Raw genomic sequence first — 19,762 nt, 5'->3', positions numbered from 1 at the left:
CACAAGTCAGGGCCTCAGGCCCTGCAAAAATGCTTGGAATGGGAACAGAAGTTGGACAAAAGTGCAAATGAAAAGGATACAACAGGAGATAACAGATTAAAAACACCAAGCTCTGTGACTGAAACTTTAGTGAGCATGACAGGGCAGGTACAACTTTGCTCCACGTGTGCAGCATCTTGGCCTCTGGGCTAATTTAAGTAAGTGAATGCTCTCAAGTGAGTTTTTCAATTAAACTGGGTGAGAAATTTCTCAAAATCTAAACCACAGCCTTTTGTGACTGAGAAAGACAATGCTACAAGTGCATCTTTCATTCTCTTTTTACATTGGTTTACACTTCTATCATTGTTCTTAAAGGACAGAAAATATAATACCAGAAAGACAGCAGAGCTACCCAGTTCACAGCCAACAAAAACACAAAGGAAGGAGCTGAACTGGCTTCTACAGCTGGTAAAGCGAGACTGAAAAATTCTAAGTCAGTTTTAAGATATTTTCCATGAGAAATAAGAGAATTTTGCTACTTGTGCAAAACCCTGTGACTTGATCAGCAGTTCACTCTGCACAGGATCTCCTTTCCCCAAATCCCCCCTAAATTGTTGCTCTCTTGAGGTCTGTCCCTCAGGAGAACCTGAGGTGGGAAAGAGTTAAGTTTGGCACTTCAGCACTCCTGGGAGGATGGCAAAAGCTCTCAGAGTGTGTGGGTTTCGTGTGGAGCTTGCAGGGACAGAAGAGGTAAGACAGAGAGGGGCTCCAGGCCCCCTGATGTAGAACTGCATAGATGAGAGTCACTACTGGGCAATAAAACCCCTCTGCAGGACCCTGAGGCCAGTCTGAGATGAGGTTCCACAGCACCTCACATGGGAGGCTCGTCTGGCAGCAGTGCCTGTGCTCACAGAGATGCTGGATACAAGGTTTGATTTATTTTCCTATGCTGGCCTGAACAGGAAGATGAAATCCTAGAGAATGTGAATTAGCAAACATCAGCAAAAGCATCTCTCCTTCTCCAGGACACCCAGCAGCTCCTGAGGGAAAACCTGGATTTGGGCAGAACTGCTATGGGGAGCGTGGCAGGAGGTGTCTGTGTGTTCCTCACCTGTGAGCTCCTGGTCCCAGACTCCCAGTCCCTCAAACACTGAGCCAGGAAATGTTCCTTCTCCCCCAGCCAAGCTCCAGGAAGCACTTACCCAATTCTAACATTTTTTTTTTACACCAGTACAAATAAAAAAGGTCAAATCAAAAAAATATCTGAAAGTCTCAGTTTGCTCTTGCTTTATCAGAAGATGCAAAGTGCAGGTGGAAACGTGGGGTTACTTGATTTTGGCCAGTGCTGCTGCTCTCCTTTCTGTGTTCTGGAACAGGGCTCGGATCAGACTCTTCACTTCAGCTGCTGAGAATTCGGCTGCCAGAGGGCCCTTCCCATCTGCCCACCTGCAGGGGAGAGAAAGAGCTTTATTTAACCAAACTGCCTGGGAATGGCACATGAAGACAAGCCTCTGAGGACCTGTTCCAGTGGTCACCAACCAGGTATGTGTGCAGCCCCAGCCCAGAACTGTTTAGCCAGGTACACAGAGCACCAGGTTGTGAGGTGATTCCTGCACTCAGTACCTTTTCTTTCTCCTAAATACGCCTAAAGCCCATCTGCAAAATTCCCATTTACCTCCTTAAGAACACAAGGAAGTGGTTTATGCCCAGGTGGAAGTGGAGTTGGGAACCTCTGGTGAGTAACCCAGTTCCAGGGGCCCAGGGAAGGAGCTGCCTTCCCTCTGTGCCCTCTCTGTGGCTGGTGCCTCTCTGGTTTAACCTGCTGAGAACTGGGTGTTTTCTTGCCCTTCAGAGCTCCGTGTGAGGCAGCTGTGAGCAGGGACTGCCCAGCTCCTGCCAGCCAAGGTAACAGAAGTGATTATGCAAATCCTCAGGGATAGTTCAGATGAATCCCCCTTGCAAGGCAAAAAGCAGCAAGAAACAGCATCCTAAAAGCAGAGGGCACTCAGGTGGAATGCCAGCCAGGCTGCTCCCTGTGAGACACCCCTGAACTTGGAGAAGCCAAGGGGATGCATCAACACTCTGTGCTTGGCTCTCCCAGAGTACCTGGTTTTTTACCACTTTGCCTTTTCCTTCAGCTGCAGGAAATTATGAGCAAGCTTGAAATGGACTGTGAACACCCAAAAGCAGTCCCAGAAGCAGCTGCCTGATCCTCAGAAGCAGTGACTGCCTTTCCTCTGGACAGCCCCTGCTGCTGTCAAACACTTCCCTGCTCCTGAGAACCAACTGAGAAGGGAGAAAGGAAGACACCTACTGATCCACAATTTCCTGGAGGTTGGCTTGCAGGATGATCATCAGCTCTTTGAATGTCATCCACTTCTCCACGTAGACTGGAACTTCCTCTTGGTACTTCTTGTTTTTCTCTTCTTCAGGTAGAGGGGTGAAGACTTGGGGTCCCTCCTCCACCATGATCCTACAGAGTGAGTACAACCTGTCTGCATCTTCTGCAGAGATATCCTGCAATGGAGAAAACTTAATTAACAGTGGAGCAGGGAGATTTACTTTTGGAGTGCCAAGTGAAATCAAAGCTTGGTGTTGTGAACATTTCCCATGGACACACAGTTACAATTTCTGTGAAAGGCAACTGCTCCCCTGAAACCCGACCTTGGGACCAGCAAGGTCACAAAGGCCAGGTCACAAATGTCCCCACCACCCCAGGGCTGGCACATCCACCCCAGCAGGTACCTCCAGGGCAACAATCCTGGTGACAATCTCTGCCAGGGCTGTGTTCAGTAAGGTCCCCATGGCCTTGCAGTACACGTTCACTGGGAAGACATCCTGCCAGACCTGGCCCAGCCTCTTCAACTGATGCAATACCTGGAATGAACAGCTCTGTGTTACCAACATGTCATCAAAAAGAACATTAGGAAAGGCACCAAGGGATAAGGTGACCACTTATGGTCAGAAACCAGGCTGAAAGAAGCAAAAGGCAACGAAATATCCTGCTAAAGACACAGCCCAGGATAAAAATAAAAAACATGTCAGAAAATAGTTGTTTTAACAGTTCCAGCCTGCTGAAACAGGACTGAGGTTACACAGTGGACCTTCCCCAGGACAGCTGCAGACAAAGGGATGTCTGGCTTTGACTGCCTTCCTTACCTGCCTGATGGCCTTGTTTGCTGCACGGAAATTTTCCTCATCATCCATGTTAGAAAAATTCCTGGCACTTGAGAGCCTCTCCAGGATTTCCCCCTTCTGCACTCGCATCTGGGCCTTAAAACACTCCATCCCTTTAAGAGGAAAAGCAAGCAGAGAGAAGCAGTTAAGCAATTAACTAAATTTGCTGTGCCTATTTATGACTACAATTACTGAATAATGAACTTGCTATAGTGTTTTATTTTTAATCGAATTTCCAGTCCCTAAACAGTCTCATAGAGCCAATTTAACCAGTAAGCTTTTGTGCAGCTTGCATTGCTACAACACTTCTGAAAAAGAGCAGAGTAGCAGAATTAAGTGTGGATGACTCCTGTTAGCTGACACAAACTTATCTCTGAATTTGTTTCCACAGGATAAGCTGAAGAAAACATTAAAGGACTGAGCAGCAGATCCCAAAATATAGTGCTACAACATTGTGCTGGAATACACATAGTTTGTGGAACTATGTGCTGGACAAGAGCTGGGTTCCAAAGGGCCAAGACTTCCCAGTTTGGAAAATGTTGTTGCCACAAATAATAAGGATGCCCTGCTCCCAGGGAGTCAGCAGCCACTCCTCCATCAAACCACACAGCCCCAGCTGCCAGGGTTAACTGCCACGTGCCCCAGGCGTGTGTTTTGGGCCAGGAAGGTGTTACCCAGTCTCCTGAAGGCGGGCACCAGGTCCACGAAGGAGGCTGCCCCGTTGCTCAGGATGTTGGTGGTGCGGTAGCGGAACTGGTGGCCCAGGGTGAGCAGGTGGTGGGCGAGGTACATGCAGTTGTTGTGGTGGATGGCTGCCAGCTGGGGGAACTTCTGCAGGCTCTCCCTGCCCCAGGCAGGAGGAAGAGAGAAGGAAGAAATGGATTTCTTTATTAATCTGTTAAAAGAATAGCTGTGCCTACCCCAGAGAAACTCGCTGCAGGCGTTGCAGAAAATGGGCGAGGCCTGACTGGCATCAGTCACAATAAAAATACTGAACTTGTCACATTCCCAAAGGATCCCACAGGAAAGGAGCATTTGAACCATGTGGTATCCCGCTCTTTTTCTAGCTGTGGACTTTCAAACAGAAATATGCTTTGTTACAGCAAAGTTATGGGGAGGAAAAGGGAGAGAAGTCCTTTCAGGAACACTCCAATGTTCTCTGACAGGATTGTGTCCTTCATTGTCCCTTCATTGCTGCTTTTTTTTTGCAGGAAAAACATCATTAAAAGTCTGTGCATCAGACCTGGGGTTACATGGCTGGAAACAAAATACAACCATGCAAGAACTTCAACCATCCCCCTGCTCACTGGACTGGCAACTCAGAAACCCTCGAGCACCTACTTTGCACAGGTATGATTTAGTAATAGATTAATAAGAGCTTTTTGCTGCTGGAGGAAGCCCTTAGTAAACTCCAAATGGGAGTGTCCCAGTAGCATTATTCCCTCTCAACACAGGCCTAGGGAACACACACAGACACACTTACTTGTGGTATGTTGGCACCACTTCATAGAACAGCTGGAAGATTCTCCTCACCGAGTAGAAGAGCTGCACACAGCTACAGGGAAAATGAGGGTCAGGTCAGCCTGGCAATGGTCTTGTTCACAGGTGACCCTCAGCCTTCTCCAAAACAGGGCTTTATGAGCACTGAAGCACTGGCCCAGAGTGGACTGTCAGGCTCAGTGACAGCCATGTCAATGTGCTGCAAAACTCACAGAGGCTGCGGTGACCTTGGGAGGTCAGCGTGGAAAAGCTTCAGAAGGGAGATATGTGAAACCCCAGGAACAAAGGAGACAGTGTCCCTTCCCCACCAGGTGTGCACAAACACTCAGCCCTCTCTCTGCCACTGAGGGGTTACCTGGGCAACAATCCTGCTCCAGGGCTGTGGTCTCTGGTTTTTAAAGTACACTTTACATGGTCCTCAATATTTGTTTTCTCTCAAGAGCCCTGCCAGCTGCAGAGCTGGAGCTCTTTGCTTTCACCAGCACAAAGACAGCAAGAACTCTGCTCACAATGGGTGCCAGCACTTACCATTTGGTTTGGAAAGAAGAGATGGGTTTAATGTTTCTAAACAACTGAGAGCTACAGTGGGATAAATCAGCGAAGTGGACACTGCAGTAGCATCTCTCCCATGAAGCCATGGACTGTGTTGTGCACAATGGGGAGTTTACAGTGGCTACTCTGCTTTAATAGCTAAAATACAAGGCAGTGCACCTGAATGTTCCCTGAAAACCCAACCCCAAAGGCTGCTTAATCTGAGTACTGCAGGGAGCAGAGTTTACAGCTGTACCCGTGTCCTGCACAAACCCAGGGCTGCATCCACCAGCCACAGTGAGAGTAACTTCAATGACTGCTTCTAATTTTTAAGTATATTCTATTCTTTTAAAGTTCCTTTAACCTATTAACAGCTGCTTAGTGTTGCTGCAGGCAGTGAGCTTCTGTCACCCAGATTATTGATCAGTAATTCCTACCACTGGTCCGTGCTGACTGTGGCCTCCAGCAGAGTCTGATAAACCAGCTCCATGAGCTGCTCCACGGAGGAGCTGATGCGACACGTGGGCAGGGAGAAGGTGTACTGGCTCAGCCTGGTCTCCCCCTCCAAATTCACTGTGCCATTGTGCAGAAGGCTGGAGGGCTTTTGCATCTTTGAGTGATCTCCTGATGCAGGGTCAGGCAGCTGTGGCAGGGTTACACAGGACTCAGGTGTGATCTGAGGGGAGACAAGAGAGAGGTAAAATGGAATTTAGAGCCCACAGAGAGGAGACTGTGCGAGATTACAAAGCACTGAATGACAGAGATTTAAGACTCAAGATAAACACAAGACTTGCAGTGCTATTAAAAGATGTTTAGAAATTGTCGTTTGCCAAGATCCCCAAACAATCCCAAGTGCTCCACAAAAAAAGGACTTGAGTGTTGTAGACAATCCTTCTCCAACCCCTATTTTTCCAGAAAAACTGTGTGTTGCATCACCTTGACAGTGTTGTGGATTTCTGAGGTCATCAGGTTTCTGGCTGCTGCAATCACATCCTGGCATTTCTTGCTGGCAAAATGGGAGTTGACGTTGCGGGCGTATTTCAGTAAGTCAGTCGTGTCTCCTTTCAAAAACTGCATGTTCTTTAAGGCCTTTTCAAATTCCTCTGTGGATTTAATCACCTGAGAAGAGCAGACACATGTTTTACATTAACACAGCCTCCCAAAATCAAAGAACCAAACTAAAAATTTGTATAAACTTCCACTCAGCTGAAAGCAAGGGATGAAAACAGGTTTTAGAATGCACTGAGCACTAAAATATCCTCCTGGGCTACCTGTGGCTCTGTGTTCAAACTGGACACCTGGCATCTCCTGAGGGACTTTTTGAGACCCACCTCTGTGTACTGCTCCAGTTTGCTGCTGTTGCTGGGGATGGAGTTCACCAGGCAGTTCTGAACGAGGCAGTTGGAGAGCTCTTCCCAGATCAGCTCCCCCAGCAGCTCTGCCAGCGTGACTCTGCCATCCTTCCTGTCCTCCCCAGGCTGCTCAAGAGGCACATCTGGATTCCAGAGAAGACAAATGGATCTTAATACACCTGTTTCCTGGACCAGACCCTTCACCAGTTCAAAAGACTTTCCTCACACGTAATATTGATTAACCACCAGATATTCTGGAAACTTCTGCTCCAATTACACAGACAAGGTACTGATCATCGACTAATTACAAAAGGGAGAAGCTACCTACTTAGCAGGTATTTGTGGAGAACTTCAAAAATAAGCTTGATCTTGTCAAAAACCTCCATGGGAGAGGACTGATCCAAGGCAGGCTCCTCGGATTTAAACCTCAGGATGAGCACGTCTGGCCGCTCCTCGGTGAGTGGCTGCAGGGATGGGTACGAAATCACTGGCTTGAGGATGTATTTCAGCAACAACTGGCCTGAGAAAATGAAAAAAAAAAATGTTTTCCAACAGCAGAAGACAGGTAGTTTGCTACTGTGAGGTCCAGCCCTGGATACTTTGGATGTAGAGACCCTGCATGAAGTGGAAGAAACACTCTCTCGATCAACTGTATCAGGGAGCAGCTGATGAGGTAAAACTCTTCAAGCATCAGACTATGAAACCAGTCACAGATTAAAAGCATACTGAATTGTCAGGAAAGGACAAATAACTCCAGGTAAATAATAGGATAAATATTTTCCTATTAATAAGAATCACAGCATTCACTTCAGAGTCATGGGAAACACCAGCCAGGAGAGAAAGATTTTCTAGTGTACTGCTGGAGTGACCTGGATCTCAATATCTGTCCCCAAGCCTGAATCCCTGTCCCCATGGGCTACTGGGGCTGTGTTTGTCTGGTCTGTCTTACCAAAAGCTTTCAGCCTGGTGTGCAGCTCTCCCAGGACAGCCAAGGCCTGGAGCACGGACGCCACAGGTGGGCCAGCAACCTCCTCCTCCTTGGATGGCATCGTGTGTAAGTGCAGCTCTGAGTGCACCACTGCCTCCAGGCTGCTTTCTAAACACAAAGAGCTCTGTCAGAATGGGATATGAGAAGCTGCTCAGTCCTCAGGTGGCAGCTGAAGCAGTGTTCAGAGACAAAGAGCTCATTAAACCACCTTACTCCAACAATTTTAGTGCATTTCCCATCTTGTGGGTGCCTGGAAACAGGCATTTCAAACAGTGCAGCAAAACCAGTGGGACAAAGCAGAACTGTGAGCACCTTTGGAAGGAGGGAGCTGCCACACAATGAGCTTCTGCCACTCTTCCCCCAGGTGGCAGAGCATGTTCTGTGTCTGCACCGTGAGCTCCGTGCCGAGCGCCCTCAGGATCTTCAGCTCGAAGCCCTTGCGGGATTCCAGGTTCCTGAGGCTGCCCCGTGCCTGGTGGGGAGGGTCAGACACACAACACTGGTCAGTGCTGCCCCTGCTAAGGAACTGATGCAGTTTATGCTCAGGAAGTCACTATTACCTTTTCCAGTTGCTGAGCTGCTGCAACGTACTTCTTCTCCAGCAGTGCAGTCTTGTGCTCCTTGATGGCTCTGTCGAACTGCAACAGAATGATGTCGAAGCCCAGAATGATGTCTCAGACTGAGGAGTGTGATTTTAAGCTGCCCCCCCTCCCTCCCCTCCTCACCTCCTGCAGCTTTTTCAGCACACTGAGGACCAGCGTGTCCCGCTCCAGCTGCTGCTTCAGCTCCGTGAATTCAGCAACAGCCACATTGAGATCTCGCTGGACCTAAAATAACAAATTGTTCAGTTCACTGGCAGCAGTTGTTATCAGGCACATTTCCTCTTACACATGAGATTTAGAGTATTTCTGCTACTAGAATGATTTGGTGAAGAGGAAAATGGCTCCATCCATTTTACTCCTCATAAGCACTAGAAATACTTATAGGACGGGTTTTTCTTTTAATACATAAGAGTTGTAGAATGGGTTGGAAGGGCCCTTAAAGATCATCCAGTTCCTACTAGACTGCAGTTTTTTTAAAGGTACTGTAAGGAAATTCAGTCTTAAAATGCAGTTAAAATTACTTCAGTGTTTCTTCAGCACAGCTATCTAAAATACAAGGATGCTTGAACTGAGCCAAAAGTCAATTCTCAGTGAACACCACTGCAGAACTCCAGATGCTGGGACATCAGAGGCAATAATCAGAGTGTGAGTCTTCAACTTGACCTGCAGGAGCTGCTCATGTTCCCCTTCAGACCTCACTGGATGTGCACAGGTATGATTTGAGTTCCTGTTCTGCTCTAAACCACTGGGGGACCAACATGGGTCAGTTTGTGTGTCACACCCCCTGCAACAGCCAGGGCTGGGCCTTCTCTGGGAGGGACACTGTGACACACCTTCCCACCTGCACAGCAACAGGACAATCCCTTAATGACAGCTCTTAACTTGCACCCTGCTGTCACACACAGCTGTGTCACCTCTAGACATTCCTTAGGGGTGGTGTCACTTAGTCAAGAGTCACAGAATCATGGAATACCCTGAGTGGAAAGGGACCCACAAGGATCATTGAGTCCAACTCCAGGCCCTGCCACCCATCCCACAATCCCACCCTGTGCCTGAGAGTGTTGTCCAAACACTCCTAGAGCTCTGGCAGCCTTGGGGCTGTGACCTCCTCCCCCCAGTCCCCTCCCAACACACCACGATGGGGTGGGGGCTGCAGATTTGGGGTGAAGCCACGTGGAATCCCCCCATGCCCTCCTGCAGTCACCTCGTTCTCAATGCTTGCCCTGAGCAGGTCGATGTTGCTGGACAGCCCATCCACCTGTGCCACCAGCTCCTCTGCACTCTGCATGCTGGGCAGGAACTCGCTGTACTTCTTGTTTATCATGTTGCAGACTTCTCCCTGGAGAGAGGGAGCAGAAAGACAGCGTCAGCACGGGGAGAAAGGACCGAGGTGAGAGATGGGGGCACCCCGGGATGAACCAGGGCTGGACACCCTGATCTGACTGACCAGGGCTGTGCAGCTAGTGCAGCCCAGGGTTGGGGCACCCTGGGATGAACCAGGGCTGGACACCCCAGTCTGACCCAGGGCTGGGACAGAATCCCAGAATTGTTGGGGTTGGAAGGAGCCTCTGGAGATCACCCAGTCCAACCCCCTTGCCAAGGACAGGGTCACCCGGAGCGACTGACACAGGAGAGCGACCGGGTGGGGTTGGGGTTTGGAATGTCTCCGGAGGGAGAGACTCCGGGACAGAGAGGGGCACCTCGGACTGACCAGGGCTGGACAGCTGGGCTGACCTAGGACTGGGCACCCTGATCGGACTGACCCAGGGCTGGACACTGCAGGCTGAGCCAGTGCTAGTGGGACACCCTGGACCCACCCAAGGCTGGATACCTTCATCTGACTGACCCAGGGCGGGGGCACCCCGGACTGACCCAGGACTGGCCATTCCGGGCCGGACACCCCGCTCCGGACCAGGACACTCCAGTCTGACCCAGGGCCGGACACCTGGCTCCGCACCGGCTCCTCGGCCGCGCCGGCCCCGCTCCCCGCCGTGTCCCCCCGTGCCTCCCCCCGTGCCTCCCCCCGTGCCCAGCCCTGCCTTGAGCTCCTCGACGCGGCGGGACAGCCTCCCGACGCGGGTGCCCAGGTGCTCCTTGTCGAGGCGGCCCGAGTGCGCCAGCACGGCCGCCACCAGCGAGCCCGCGCGCGCCGCCATGGCCGCCCCGCGCCGCTACGGCGGCCGGCACGGACCAGAGCGCGGAGCGGCGGCCGCGGGGAGGGCCGCGGGTTCGAGGCTGCGGGGGGACGGCTGCGCCGAGGGGGAGCCGGGGCGCGGTGGGTGCGGGGGATGTGTGCGGGCTGGGGGGCTCCGGGGGTGCTGCGCGGCCATCTAGGGGTGCTGGGGGGCGTGCGGGTGCTGGGGGCTCCGCGCCTGCTGCAGGGTTCTGTAGCTGGGGGGACACCAGTGAGTCCTGGGGTTGTAGGGCTGGGGGACAGCAGTGGATGCTGCGGGACCTGTGGGTGCTGGAGGTCTATGGCTAGGGGGACATCAAGGGATGCTGGGGGGCTCCATGGATGCTGGGGACCTGTGGATGCTGGAGGTCTATGGCTTGGGGGACACCAAGGGATGCTGGGGGGCTCCATGGATGCTGGGGACCTGTGGCTGCTGGGGTTCTATAGCTGGGGGGGCACCAGGGGATGCTGGGGGACCTGTGGACCTGGAGGTCTATGGCTAGGGGGGCACCAAGGGATGCTGGGGGGCTCCGTGGATGCTGGGGACCTGTGGGTGCTGGAGGTCTATGGCTAGGGGGATACCACTGGATGCTGGGGGGCAATGACTGGAGGGGGACAAGTTAATGCTGGGGTCTCCCCAGCTGCTGCAGAGCTTTGTGGCTGTGGAGGGGACCTGTGGACGCTGGGGAGCTCCAAGGCTGGGGGGAACACACCAGTGGCTGCCAGGGGACCGGTGGATGCTGTGGGGGATGCATGGATGGTGGGGGCTCTGCAGCTGCTGCCGTGTTCCCTGGTTTTGGGGGGACCCCTGGCTCCTGGGGGTCCGTGGCTGTGGAGAGACCTTTGCCTGCAGGAGGCTCCCTGGCAACTGGATGTCCTGGAGGGTCCGTGGCTGCTGGGAACCCACCACCTCAGCCCCAGCTGTCCTCCCACGGCTGCCAGGCTGGGCTGGGGTGAGGAGGCAGGCTCAGAGCACCTCAGCCATCCCCAGCTGCAGGGGGAGGGAGGCTCCAGCCCCCGGCATCCGGCACCTGACGCAGATCTGGGGCCAGTGGTGCAGTTGTGGTGAGGAGCTCTCTGAGCTGGGGACGGAACCACCACCTCTGTGCCATGTGGAGGGGAAGGGCCCTGGGTGTCTGGGCAGTGCTGGCCAGCCTGGTTGTGCCCAGCTGGGGTAACCAAGGTGAGTCACTGGGGCTCAAGGCAGTTGGGCACTTGCCGTGGTCCCTGGAGATGCTCCAGGGTGTCTGGGGTGCTGGGAGGGTGCTGGGAAGGAGGCCTATGGCTTGGTGGAGCTTTCCACCTGGACATGAGGTTCCAAATGTCCATGGGGAAAAGGGAATTGGTGCAGCGAGGATGGGATCACTGCCAGCTCTGCCTGCCCTAGACCATTGCTGTGACAGCCTGGAGCTGTGTTATTGTCTGTGATAACCCTGCCTTGCAATGACAGAGTCTGCTTTGTCCAGAGGTTTTTGTCTGTGGTGCCTTTCTGCTGCTCAGGGACAGCCTGAGCATCTCCACGAAGGAGCTCTGAGTTCTGCACCACTGTGAGGGTTGATAACTCAGCGGTGAACTCTCTGCTCTCTCTCTTTTTTTTTTTTTTTTTCTTTTTGTACAGGACCTAAAATAACTGTGAAAGAAGTCAGTGGGAAGGTGTTCTTGGAATGCACAACAAGTGGACAAAGTAAAGTTACGTGGTGGAAAGACGAGAACGAACTTGGAAACGAAACTCAGCTGGAGCTGAGCTCAGTTTACGACGATCCCAGAGGCCTCTACACCTGTCGAGCAGGAGAGGCAGCAGAGGGGAAGCTCCAGGTGCACTATCGAAGTAGGTGCTTTCTGGAGCCAGAACTGCCTGTTTTAACTGGCCAGTTTTAACCCCAGAAAATTTCTGAGGGAAATGCCGGTTTCCCAGAGTCTGTGGGTGGCTCCCCCAGTTTGCTGCAGGTCCCCCTGTCCATGGTGTCCCCATGAGAGCCCCGCAGCCCCGGTTAGAGCCATGACTGATGCACTGCTGGCCTCTCTCTGGCCCTGCGCTGGGTGCCGGGGGACACACGGCAGCTCGTGCCACTGCCCCGGGTCACACAAGGAGCCAAACTCAATCCCAGGTCTCTCTTGGCCTGGGGCTGGAGCCTGTCCATGTCCCTTTGTGCTTCCAGTGTGCCAGAACTGCATCGAGGTGGACGCTGCCACCGTCTCGGGGATCGTGATCGCGGACGTCGTGGCCACCGCGCTGCTGGCAGTGGCCGTGTACTGTGTCACCGGCCACGACAGGGGACACACGTCACGAGGTGAGGGGGGACAGGGGCTGGGCACCCCCAGGGGCTGCCATGTGGCACCCAGGCACTGCAGATGGGTTTGGTTTTAAAGGCACCACGCTGCCCGTGGCTCCCCTGATCCCTGACAGCCTTCTTTCTCCATTTAGCCTCTGACAGGCAGAACCTGATTGCCAACGACCAGCTCTACCAGGTGAGTGTGGGGGCACACCTGTGGGTGTGTATGGGGGGACCTTCAGCACCTCTGTGTGGTGTGGGCCCAGCCTGGCCATGGGGACACGTCTGCTGGGGGATAATCAATGCCTGGAGGTGGATATTGCTCTCTGATGGGGCAGCTGCCTCTCCCCAGGTGACCCAGAGTACGGGACAAGCTCAGCTACCCCGTCTCTTACTGTGTGTGTTAAGCTCTGTGTGTGGGGAGGGACGCTTGGAAAAGGCTTGGCAAAGAGAGGGCTGGGCCAGCTGCCCCTCCCAGGGCTGGACAGACATGCTTGGAGCTCATCTCCCCCTTTTTCCCCCTCCAGCCCCTCGGAGAGCGGGAGGATGAGCAGTACAGCCGGCTGGCACCCGCCCGGGCCCGCAAGTGAGGTGGGGACACTCTGGAGCCTGTGACTCCATCAGCACACAGGCTTTGCCTGGACATCCCTCCTGCTCCATGCCAGGCTGGGCTACTTGCAGCACTGTGCTCTTTCCATGACCTCCTGCACTTCTGTATTCCTCTCATTAAAGATGAGCCTGTCCCACAGCCTCCCGGCTCTGTCCCTTCTGTCGAGGGCCCTGGAGAAGGTGCACACTGGATGGGATCTGGTGTCTGGGAAGGTGCACATTGGATGGGGTCTGGATGCTGGGAAGGTGCACACTGGATGGGATCTGGTGTCTGGGAAGGTGCACACTGGATGGGATCTGGTGTCTGGGAAGGTGCACACTGGATGGGATCTGGTGTCTGGGAAGGTGCACACTGGATGGGATCTGGTGTCTGGGAAGGTGCACACTGGATGGGATCTGGTGTCTGGGAAGGTGCACACTGGATGGGATCTGGTGTCTGGGAAGGTGCACACTGGATGGGATCTGATCACTGGAAAGGTGCACATGGGATGGGGTCTGATCACTGGGAAGGTGCACATGGGATGGGGTCTGATCACTGGGAAGGTGCACATTGGATGGGGTCTGGATGCTGGGAAGGTGCACACTGGATGGGATCTGGTGTCTGGGAAGGTGCATGCTGGTGCTCCCCAGCTCTGAGCAGGAACAGCCAGTGGGGTCTGAGTATGGTCAAAGTGGGAGCAGACACCAGCCAGGATCAGCCAGCAGTTGGAAACCTCATAAACCAGGTCACCCCCCCCCCCCCCGTGCCAGTTGCACACACCTGTGGGTTGTTTTCCTGCTTTTCTCAGAATCTGAGTGCCAGGCTTTAGGGAGAACCAGGCTGAGAAGTGCCCTGTGACTCAGGCAATCCAGTGTTCAGGGGTATAAAGGAAGCAAAGAGGTAACACTCAGTAAAAACCGGCCACAAATCTGTGACACATGTGACCCAACAAACAACACGTCGTCTGTGCAGAGCTGTGGGTGCCCCACAGGTGCCCATACAGGGATCAGGGTGTGATCAGCCTTGTGGACAGTGAGCAAGGAAAGGACCTGTTTTTCTACAGTGTTGGGTCCTTACACAGCAACATTTTGCTCTTCAGAGGAGTAGAATAATATCTTAGTGGTTTTTCTGCTCCAGTTAAGGGTCAGCCCAATGTGGCCATTGCAGGTAGAATATTGCCAACACCTGCCTTTTACCTGCAAAGCCATCTGGGTAGGACTTCATTTAAAAAGTGACCAGCAGACTGCCTAGTTTGTAGCTCTTTCACCACCATCAGGTCTCAAAGCAATTGGCAAAGGTGGCTAACCCCACTCAAGGAACAGGAGAAGCACAAATCCAAGAGCCAGACTGCGAGAGGCTCCTCAGCACCTCACCCTGGGAAGGACAAAGAAATATTTCTCCAGTGCAGGTAAGCACAGAGGCAGAGAGATGTTGCCACTGGGTGGGTGCTGATCCCACTGAGATAAGGAGTGTGTGGGATGGCACTGGCTGGGGCAAACACAGGGCAAACATGTACTTTTGTGCACCCCACAAACAGTGGCAGAAGCACCGGGGTGGAGCCTGAAGCAAAAATTTAGACCTCGTACGCCCAGAGTGGTCCAGGCTTCTCCCATCCCACCCGAGGACTGGGCTGCATGGCTGGGCTGAGCAGGCCCCCCTGGAGCACTGCTGTTTTGCAGGAGGTGAGAACATGGCCCAGAGTGGTTTCAGAGCTGCTGGGGGTTAGTGCTCCTCGTATCTCTCCATCTCCCTGCTCGCTGCTCAGAGCCTTGTATGGTAACCCCAGCTGTGCCTCTCAAACCGCATCCTGGGGCTGAGCACAGCGACCTGCTCACAGGGCTTGCTGGGTGTTTATCTCCCCACACTGAAACTCAAGGGTTAAACCACCCCCAGCCCCCAGGAAACTGCTGCTGTTTCCTTTCCTCAGAGCTGCTGCTCTGCTGGGTAACAGCACCGTGGGTGGCTCTGGTGTCAGCCCAGAAACCTTCCCAGGCACCCCAGCATCTCTCGGGCCCTTCTTAACCTGTCCCACTGCTGCTGGGCCATTTTGGTTTTAATATACTGATGCCTCTGCTCCTTTTGCTACAGTCCTGGGCAGCAAATGAAGATAAGGCTGTGAACATGAGCTCTAGACAAGGTCAGAGGCCACCCACCCTGAAAGACACATTCCCTGCCCAGGGAGGCACTGGAGGGAAGGGGAGGCACTCAGGGCAGAAATTAAATGGGAGAGACAACCAGAGTATGCAACTGGAGCAGAGAGGAGTGTGGGGGAGAAGGAGACCAGGAACCACAAGTGAGGCTGCAGTCCTTTAATGGGGAGGAAAACTTCTCTTGCCAATGCACGTTTCTGTTCCCTGGTGTCAAACCAAAGCAGGGTGGGACAGCAGGTGCCTGACCTGGCTGACCCCAAAATGCCTCAGCAGAGCTGCAGAGCTGGCACTGAGCTGGGCAGCAGCGTTTAGCCCCTGTGCTGCTGCCTTCCGTGGCTTCCAGCCTGTCATCCTGGGAATTTCAGAACCTCCTGGATTCCAGGCCTGCATACACTTCCCGCTGGCCTTTCCGGATGGGCTGTGGGATGGAAAAAGATGTTAGTTTGGGAATCCTTATCTTAGTCCACGCAACACATTGGGGAAAGCACAGCAGAGCAGGTGCAGCACTGCTGTGTGGTGTGTGCAGAGCACAGGGAGCTGCACTTCTGCTCCCAAATCCCTGTGGCAGCACCAGGAGAAGGTGCTCCACCCTCAACACCTTTTTTTCCTCCATTCCTGGGGGAGCTTGGAGCTTGACCGGATGCTTTGTCAAAGGATAAATGCTACCAATTCCCAGACCTTGCTCTCCCTCCCCAGCCAGCAGAAAGATGGAAAACTCTCCATACCTCATAGTCCGGGTTTGGAACAGGGGGAGGACGCTGCATCTTCTGACCTGCAACAGAGGCACAGAGAGGTGATCCCTGGGATGATTCAGGTAACACAGCACAAGGGACTTCCATGATGATCCCAGGGCAATGCCATGAACCCACAGGTCAACTTGCATGGCTTTATTATGAGCTTAGAGCTGTCAAAGCTGCCAGGAGCATCTGCCATGCAGGGTTGGCTCCAGCACAGCAGGGAAACGGGTCCTTATGGGCAGGAGATTTGGCAAAGCAGCTGTTCCCATCCCATGCCCAAAGGCAGGTGTGGGAAACAGGAGGTTGGTTGGTGAGGTCTTGGAAGCTCAGGGAGAGCAGAGGATGCTCCTTCCCACAGTGGGAGCTTCACGTAGTGCCCTGTGGCCACCACGGAGAGCAGAAATGCCTGAAATGGCTCTTACCTCGTGCCCGAGGGGCAGGACTGGGGCTTGCTCGCCCCTTCCTGTCTTTGCTGAAGTAGTAGACCAGGATCAGCACCCCCAGGGTGATGAGGAGATCCGCAGCAATGATCCCTGTGACCGTCAGGGTATCCAGCTCCTCGCAGTTGGCACACACTGCCAGGAGGAGAGATGGAGGGGCTCAGAGCTGGGCTGCCTTCCCTCCCAGCAGGAAAAGCCCAGGCCCCCCTCATCTGCTGAGTGCTGGCCGAGACACAGCTCTGGGTGGCAAGGAGAAAAGAGCAAGCAGAAAGGAAAGGGGAGATTCCTTTTGCCAAAAATGGGCTGTCAGACCCTCACAGGTCGGGAAGGGCCTCAGCAACACCACGTTCACCCTCAGTGTGTCAGAAGGAAGAAGAGTCTTCCCGTAAAAACACCAAGTGCTGAAGAATTTACTATGTTTTCAGGTAATCTCTTTCACTCAGTGTTTATTTTTCCTCGCTGTTTGTGCTCAGTTTTTAATTTGTTGGCACATTTTCTCTCTTTGTTTTAAAGAGCAGCACAGCTCCCTGCACAAACTGCTGGGCAGTGCCTTTCCCTCCCAGCTTGCTGATGGGGAACTTCCCTTAGGAAAACAGTGGTCCAGGAGACTCAAATATACAATGGAACCAGCAGATTTGGTTATCTAAATGCAGGTTTCTGGTGCCCTTTGAGATGCCTTTAAGTATTTAATCTGAGCCATGCAGGCTTTAGCCCATGGACTGAGGGAGTTTCTCTCACCTCTGGCATTCAGGTACAGCTCATGCCTCGTCCCACTGGAGTCAGAAGAACAGCTCAGGTTGGCAGGAGAGCTGTCGTGGTCTGTTATAATGTACTTCCTCTCGTTGCTGGTGCCTGCTTTTCCCCCAGTTGACTTCCACACTACGTCATCCTCGGTCAAGGGACATGTGATTGTCACCGTGGTGCCCGAAATCTCCACCAGGAATTCTTCACTGGCAGACAGGCCTACGAGAAAGGAAACCAAGGGGAAAACTCAAATATTCCCATCTGGTTTTTACTCCTCAGCCATGAGGCTTCTGCAGTCTTTATATCGTATAGTTAAAAATGTTGGTAAAATTCATTTACCCTTCTGTGCTTCATCTGCGAAGAGAATAAGAAGTGTTAAAAAGTCAGCTGCTTGTTGCTGTTGGAAAAACCCAGCCCTGCTTGGGGACCACTGGTAATAATTAAGGGCAATTTATGACAGCCAATTTTTCCATCAGTGAGATCACTATCAATTAATGAACAGCGAATTTTTCCCATTCTACGAGTTTTCAAAATTCAAATATTTCTATTTGACTTTTAGTCCTCCCTTGTGAGGCGTATTTTGTCTTTTGATCACACTAAGTTGTTAAGAACAATGGAAAAATACAGTTACCCTGCTGGCTGTGGTGCCAACTACAAAAGAAAGAATAAGTGTTAAGTAGTTGAGTTTAGCTCCTGATATTATACACCTCTCCTACTTCCAGGGTATCCTTTCTGAACTCAGCTGCTTGAAAGAGATGTTTATGATCCTGTATTCATGCTAAAGGTAGCAGAAATATTCTGTTTGTGGCACAGGATGTTGTTTTGAAATTAAGCCTTTTCCCTTGGAAGCCATTTTTAACACAGACTAACACAGAATGGAAACTTGAATCATTTTCCGACCCAGTTTAGAAAAAGGGTTCTTATTGCAAGCTGTGCACCCCAAAACTGTACCTTATTATCATGGAGTGAAGACTGCTGGAAAATCCTCCCTGGTTTCTGCAGTAAGAACCTTGTGAATTCACTGGAGGGTGGGACCCTGACCCTTGATTTAACACTGTAAAACAGTTTATCTATATGATTTTTCTGTCCTGTAGGAAACAACCAGCTCCATGGGAGTCTCTGGAGCTGGAATATTAAAGAAACCGTTTTTAGGAGGTGGGGATCAGACTTGTGATTTCCTTTAAAGATGTTTGTCAACAGAAAGTAAGGTAAATAAATAATCATAGATTTGAAATGCCACAGACAAAGGACTTGGCTGGAAAGAAGATGATCTGATGCTTTTTTCTTTATATAGGTGAATTTAAATTTGAAAAAAGAACAGGCCATTGCTAAACCAGATGTTTTCTACCTTCCCAAAGGTTAGCAGTTGGTATTTGCAGCACATTGTCAGAGTAGTTGTAGTTTTATTGTAGTATGTCTTAAGTAATTATCTTCCAAACTCATCTCATTGTTACCGGCTTTTTTTAGAGTCTTTACAGATCCTCTGCCCTTCATCCTAAAGCAGCTGCTCCACTCAAACTGGTACGGTGGAAATTCCTACCACAAATGGATATCCCACCAAGTCTGAACTGAAGTAGTTACCCATGATCACAAATTGGTTTAAGAAAAGTGCATGAAGTGGATAAAGCATAAAAATGAAACTAAGACAACAGAACCTCAGAGATCACACTGCACGAAGCTCCAGCCCTGCTGCCTGAAGTTTGGAGATCCAATCCTGCTGCCTGAAGTTTGGAGACTCACCTGCCCAGAGCAGGAGCCCCAGGAGAGGCCAGGACTGCTCCAACCTCATGCTTGTGTCCCTCCTTGTCTTGCTCTTCTCTACCACATCACACGGGCATCGCTGCGGGGCACGACAGGGCACGGCGGCTCTTCAAGCCCCTCTTACAGGAAAGGGGCCCAGGATCCTTTCCCAGAATTGTCCCCAGCAGTGCTGGGGGGACTCCCCGTTCCCAGGGACACGAGCGAGCAGCCGAGGCAGCCCCGGGACACGTGTGGGGAAATGAGCCCAGGTCAGGAAGTGCAGAGGCTCAAAAGGTCTGCACAGGACGTCACTGCCAGCGAGGGGTGGCTGCTCTGCACCAGCCTGGCCAAGCCCCAGGACAGCTCTTGGAGTTGCCCTGGGAGCAGCAGGAGGAACGAGCCGGGATTAGATTTGCCATCAGGACCTTCCTGGAGGCTTTTGGGAGTGAGTGTCTCTGGAGTTCAGGCTGCTGCAACAACTTCACAAAGAACCACGGAATGGTTTGGGTTGGAAGGGACTGTAAAGACTGTCCAGTCCCACCCCCTGCCATAGGCAGGGACACCTTCCACCAGCCCAGGTTGCTCCAAGCCCCGTCCAACCTGGCCTTGGGCACTTCCAGGGATGGGGCAGCCACAGCTTCTCTGGGCAACCTGTGCCAGGGCCTCACCACCCTCATAGGGAAGAGTTTCTTCCTGATGTCTTATCTGAACCTCCTCTCTTTCCGCGTGGAAGTGGCCGGGCCCCACTAGAGGGGGCTCCTGCCCCAGCCAGGACTGTGAGGAGGGG

The 19,762-nt window shown here is 52.4% G+C and overlaps 3 protein-coding genes across 3 annotated transcripts; 1 reads left to right on the top strand and 2 right to left on the bottom strand.

Annotated features, from left to right (window-relative positions):
• Positions 1-321: 321 nt before the first annotated feature.
• ZW10 (zw10 kinetochore protein) lies at positions 322-10,298 on the bottom strand. The gene is made up of 16 exons (XM_032709354.1): positions 10,169-10,298; positions 9,334-9,468; positions 8,253-8,354; positions 8,088-8,165; positions 7,840-7,999; positions 7,489-7,635; positions 6,868-7,059; positions 6,519-6,682; positions 6,124-6,306; positions 5,625-5,863; positions 4,640-4,711; positions 3,831-4,000; positions 3,139-3,269; positions 2,725-2,856; positions 2,294-2,496; positions 322-1,425 (listed from the first exon to the last, which is right to left on the bottom strand). Exons 1-16 carry the CDS (start codon positions 10,283-10,285, stop codon positions 1,305-1,307), a joined length of 2,346 nt encoding a protein of 781 aa, XP_032565245.1. The 5' UTR covers positions 10,286-10,298; the 3' UTR covers positions 322-1,304.
• Positions 10,299-11,062: 764 nt separating this feature from the next.
• On the top strand, positions 11,063-13,323 carry CD3D (CD3d molecule). Its single transcript, XM_032709369.1, has 5 exons — positions 11,063-11,485; positions 11,921-12,130; positions 12,462-12,593; positions 12,728-12,771; positions 13,103-13,323. The coding sequence occupies exons 1-5, from the start codon at positions 11,413-11,415 to the stop codon at positions 13,163-13,165; spliced, it is 522 nt and encodes a 173-aa protein (XP_032565260.1). The 5' UTR covers positions 11,063-11,412; the 3' UTR covers positions 13,166-13,323.
• A 2,146-nt stretch (positions 13,324-15,469) lies between these two features.
• CD3E (CD3e molecule) lies at positions 15,470-19,241 on the bottom strand. Its single transcript, XM_032709368.1, has 5 exons — positions 18,976-19,241; positions 17,230-17,454; positions 16,474-16,626; positions 16,040-16,086; positions 15,470-15,732 (listed from the first exon to the last, which is right to left on the bottom strand). The coding sequence occupies exons 1-5, from the start codon at positions 19,022-19,024 to the stop codon at positions 15,676-15,678; spliced, it is 531 nt and encodes a 176-aa protein (XP_032565259.1). The 5' UTR covers positions 19,025-19,241; the 3' UTR covers positions 15,470-15,675.
• Between the last annotated feature and the right edge of the window lie 521 nt (positions 19,242-19,762).

This window comes from Chiroxiphia lanceolata, chromosome 23 (genome assembly GCF_009829145.1).
Source record: "Chiroxiphia lanceolata isolate bChiLan1 chromosome 23, bChiLan1.pri, whole genome shotgun sequence".
NCBI lineage: Eukaryota > Metazoa > Chordata > Aves > Passeriformes > Pipridae > Chiroxiphia > Chiroxiphia lanceolata.
Note: the sequence above shows the minus strand (reverse complement) of the source record. Positions and strands in the feature narration are given on the sequence as shown.

Bases quoted from the DNA above. Each gene is read 5' to 3' on its own strand.
- ZW10 (XM_032709354.1), bottom strand. From the start codon at position 10,285: ATGGCGGCGCGCGCGGGCTCGCTGGTGGCGGCCGTGCTGGCGCACTCG. The intron at 4,712-5,624 runs GTAGGAATTACT...TTTTCCCTGTAG, and splicing joins ACAGTCAGCACGGACCAGTG to CTGTGTGCAGCTCTTCTACT. The intron at 1,426-2,293 runs GTAGGTGTCTTC...TCTCCCCTGCAG, and splicing joins CTCCAGGAAATTGTGGATCA to GTGGGCAGATGGGAAGGGCC.
- CD3D (XM_032709369.1), top strand. From the start codon at position 11,413: ATGTGGAGGGGAAGGGCCCTGGGTGTCTGGGCAGTGCTGGCCAGCCTG. The intron at 12,131-12,461 runs GTAGGTGCTTTC...TTGTGCTTCCAG, and splicing joins GCTCCAGGTGCACTATCGAA to TGTGCCAGAACTGCATCGAG. The intron at 12,772-13,102 runs GTGAGTGTGGGG...TTCCCCCTCCAG, and splicing joins CCAACGACCAGCTCTACCAG to CCCCTCGGAGAGCGGGAGGA.
- CD3E (XM_032709368.1), bottom strand. From the start codon at position 19,024: ATGAGGTTGGAGCAGTCCTGGCCTCTCCTGGGGCTCCTGCTCTGGGCA. The intron at 16,627-17,229 runs GTGAGAGAAACT...TCCTCCTGGCAG, and splicing joins GCTGTACCTGAATGCCAGAG to TGTGTGCCAACTGCGAGGAG. The intron at 16,087-16,473 runs GTAAGAGCCATT...CCTCTGTTGCAG, and splicing joins TCCTGCCCCTCGGGCACGAG to GTCAGAAGATGCAGCGTCCT.